The sequence below is a fragment of the Glycine max genome, chromosome 3 (assembly GCF_000004515.6).
Source record: "Glycine max cultivar Williams 82 chromosome 3, Glycine_max_v4.0, whole genome shotgun sequence".
Classification (NCBI taxonomy): domain Eukaryota; kingdom Viridiplantae; phylum Streptophyta; class Magnoliopsida; order Fabales; family Fabaceae; genus Glycine; species Glycine max.
This window is the reverse complement of record NC_016090.4, coordinates 4,436,215-4,439,752: the sequence shown is the minus strand read 5'-3', so window position 1 is coordinate 4,439,752 and position 3,538 is coordinate 4,436,215. Positions and strand designations below refer to the sequence as shown.

The window sequence follows — 3,538 nt, the reverse complement described above, 5'->3', positions numbered from 1 at the left end:
AAGTATAACCTGGTCATTGTGGAAAGCTGCCTTGAATTGCATGATTGAGGGTGGCCTTATGATCGGGTATTTCATCTGTATGAAGGCAGGGTTCAGAAATGTAGAAGTTTAAATATTGTGGTTGAATGTAAGAGAAGAAAACATGGGTTAGAAGAGATGAACTTTTAAAGAAAGGGCGCTTACTCTGGTCGAGGTAGTGGAGGATGTCATACTCATTTTGGTGTTATTCTGAAGCGAAAGTATGGTGATAAGATGTTGAGATGAAGTTTGCAGGGGAACGTGTAAGATGGTTTAGTAGTTTGGTGGAGTTTATTAATTGATCCATCTTCCCGATGGTATAAGTGGTGGTAGATATTTGTTGGGAACGGTGCAACTCAATTGTTGCTTTTGGAATGCGAAAATTAGTGGTGATCTGAGGAGTCTGAAGGTGGATAGTTGTGGAAGTAAGCAAAGAGGTTTTTGTGAATGGTTTCAGACGTTTTACATTATTGGACTTTAGTGGTGTTTATGACGTGCATGTAATAGCTGGGCCTTAAGTGGGTAAATTTTTTGTATGAGGTATTTGGGTTAATGGATTAATTTGATTTATAAGAAAGCTTAATTAGTGGTCACAGTTTGGTTAACATGATGACTGTAATAACATAATATCGTGTAATTGGTAATTCAATTTCTCGATGCTTATTTTGTTATTAGTAAAGCCATGTGTATATATATATATATATATATATATATATATATATATATATATATATATATATATATATATATATATATATATATATATATATATATAGAGAGAGAGAGAGAGAGAGAGAGAGAGAGAGGTTTTTATGTCTGTATATATATTAGAATATAGATTTTTTTATGGGTGGGGGCTTCTTTATATTTTCACAACTACATATAGCGGATTCTACATCTGTGTGTAAACATCGGTTGTTAAAAAAACCTATGTAAACATATGCGCGGGGGCATATTTGTAAATACCGTGTATACGTTAACCTCGGTTTTGTGAAAAACCGATGTTAACTATGTTCATTAACATCGGTTATTGGAGAACCGATGTTAACATTTATTAGAAACATCGGTTTTTAAATAACCGATGTTAACATATGTTTATTAACATTGGGTTTTTAGAAAACCGATGTTAACGTTTGTTATGTTAACATCGGTTTTCTCCAGAAAACCGATGTTAACCTTAACATCATTTTGTTAACATCGGGTTTTTTTAAAAACCGATGTTGAAGTTATATTTTAAAAAATATGGTGAGCCCTAAGAAGCTGGCACTCTATGTCTTCTTCTCCATCTAAGCTTCCGCGCTGTCTTCTTCTTCTAATCTCTGTCTAGAGAAACCATCCCTGTGTGCATCTGAGCATCGTGTTCGTCGCACTCGAGCGTCGTCACAAGTCTCTGCTTCTTCTCCTTCGCCACCATACCTAGGTATGTTTCGTCTCCTTCGCGTTGTCTTGTCCTTCTCTCTGTCTTCTTCTCCATCTAAGCTTTCTTGCTCTCTTTGTTCTCCATCTACCTTGAAGCTGTATGTTCTCCATCTGACCATCATTTTGTCTAAGGTCGAGCATCGTGTTCGTCGCACTCGAGCATCGTCAGAAGTCTGTGCTTCTTCTCCTTCGCCACCTCACGTAGGTATGTTTGGTCTAATCCTGTATAAATATTTGATTGCATTCATGTATCGCACACTTAGTGAACTAAACATGGCTAGGGTTTCTCATATTTAACTCGAGCATCGTGACAACTTTGTGCTTCTTCTCCTTAGTGAAGTTTCCCTTACCCTTATTGTGTTCTTCTAACAGTTTAAGAGTTAACGCCTATTATTGGAGTTTAACCGTTTCCCTTACCCTTATTGTGTTCTTGTAACAGTTTAAGAGTTAACGCCTATTATTGGAGTTTAATAGTTTCCCTTACCCTTATTGTGTTCTTGTAACAGTTTAAGAGTTTAAGAGTTAACGCCTCCTAGTTCCTAAAACCTTCCTTAAGATTAGAGGACCATTGGTTAAAATGAAGAGTAAAATCCTTGTCCATTGCTTTGATCCACGACCATTTTTTTTTGAAATGCCAAGAATAAATATATTAATAGATAAGAGTACCAGGGGTACTACATGAAACACAGGAGAAGAAACTCCTGAAAGGATACAAAAAACATGACCCCCTCGTGAGGAAACCCACAAACCCCTCCCTACAAAGCAAACTTAAACAAAAACTAAGGACATTGCTGAGGACCAGTGGTGAAAAGGAGCACAGAAATTCTTTTCCCACCCCTTGAGCCAAGTCCAAGTGAGGAAAATAGAATTATCTATCAACTTATGAATATCAAACGCCTGATTGTGAAACACCAAGTCATTTCTGGATTGCCAGATTGACTTTGTAGCAGCCAACCACCAAGTCTTCCTTCTTCTAGTAATATTCTTTCCTCCAGTTGTAGTTGAGGTGTGAAGAAAATTAGCCATGGGACTATTATGTAGAACTGTGCCTTCCTTAACCCAAGTGAAGAATTCCCACCACAGTGGCAGCACTTTATCGCAAGTGAAGAACAAATAGGATGCAGTTTCGGGTTGAGTTTGACATAGAGGGCATAGGTCATTGTCAAGCTGGATTTGTCTCCTAGAAAGATTGTCCTTAGTAGGGAGTCTATCCCAGAGCAGCCTCCAAGCAAAAGACAGAACCTTAGGGGGGACTTTAAGATCCCAAAGCTGGTGAAAACCCGAATCTTGATCTTCCAAAAGCTGCTCTGCTTTAATGAGGTTGTAGGCTGATTTAGTAGAGAAGATGCCATTAGGTTCAGCTCCCCACAGCCAGGTATCTTTCAGGGTACCACAAATTCTGATAGCAGCAATAGTCTCTAAGAAAGTTGATGCTACCCCCATCTCGCTATCAAATAGATTACGTCTCCAAGAGAAATTCCATTCCCACCCATGCTCGGAAAAGTACCCCATGTCTTCAACAGAATGCAATCTTTGGGAAGATATTTGGTATAATTCTGAGAATCGTTCTTTAAACGGTACCCCACCATCACGTTCTTTAAACGGTACCCCACCATCAGCCCAAGGCAGCTAGAGAGAGAAAAAATAGAGAAAGAGAATGATAGTAAGGGAGAAGTTCATTTATGTTCCAAATTTCAGTGACATGATTGATTCATTGATTAAATTCCAAGCAGCATGGCTAAAAGCTTTTGAGTTCTGCCCTTAATTGTTTTTTATTCTTCTGTATTTTATACTTGTTTTTTCTATAGTTCATTTCATCATCATTGTAACTATAGCTGCCCATTATAAAATAGCTTAGACAATCTAGGTCTGCTGCTTCTGAACCTTTTATTTATCCTTGAAGTAGTTTAATTTTTTTTTATTTGTGTTCAAATAGTGAAGAGTGAAGACTGAAGTTGTTCTGTCAGACTCGTTGATTTTCCTTTCATTTCGACGGAAGCCTAAGCGATACACTGCCACTGAATTGCCAGTAAGAAAAATTGGTCATGAAACACACACACACACACACAAACCCTAATGACACACACACACACACACACAC

At 37.9% G+C, this 3,538-nt stretch overlaps 1 protein-coding gene across 1 annotated transcript; it reads right to left on the bottom strand.

The window, feature by feature from the left end:
- Positions 1–2,205: 2,205 nt before the first annotated feature.
- Positions 2,206–2,880, bottom strand: LOC102666164 (uncharacterized). The gene has a single exon (XM_006577359.1). The coding sequence runs from the start codon at positions 2,878–2,880 to the stop codon at positions 2,206–2,208; it is 675 nt and encodes a 224-aa protein (XP_006577422.1).
- Positions 2,881–3,538: the final 658 nt, after the last annotated feature.

Excerpts from the sequence above, each read along its gene's own strand:
- LOC102666164 (XM_006577359.1), bottom strand. The coding sequence starts at position 2,880 with ATGGGGGTAGCATCAACTTTCTTAGAGACTATTGCTGCTATCAGAATT.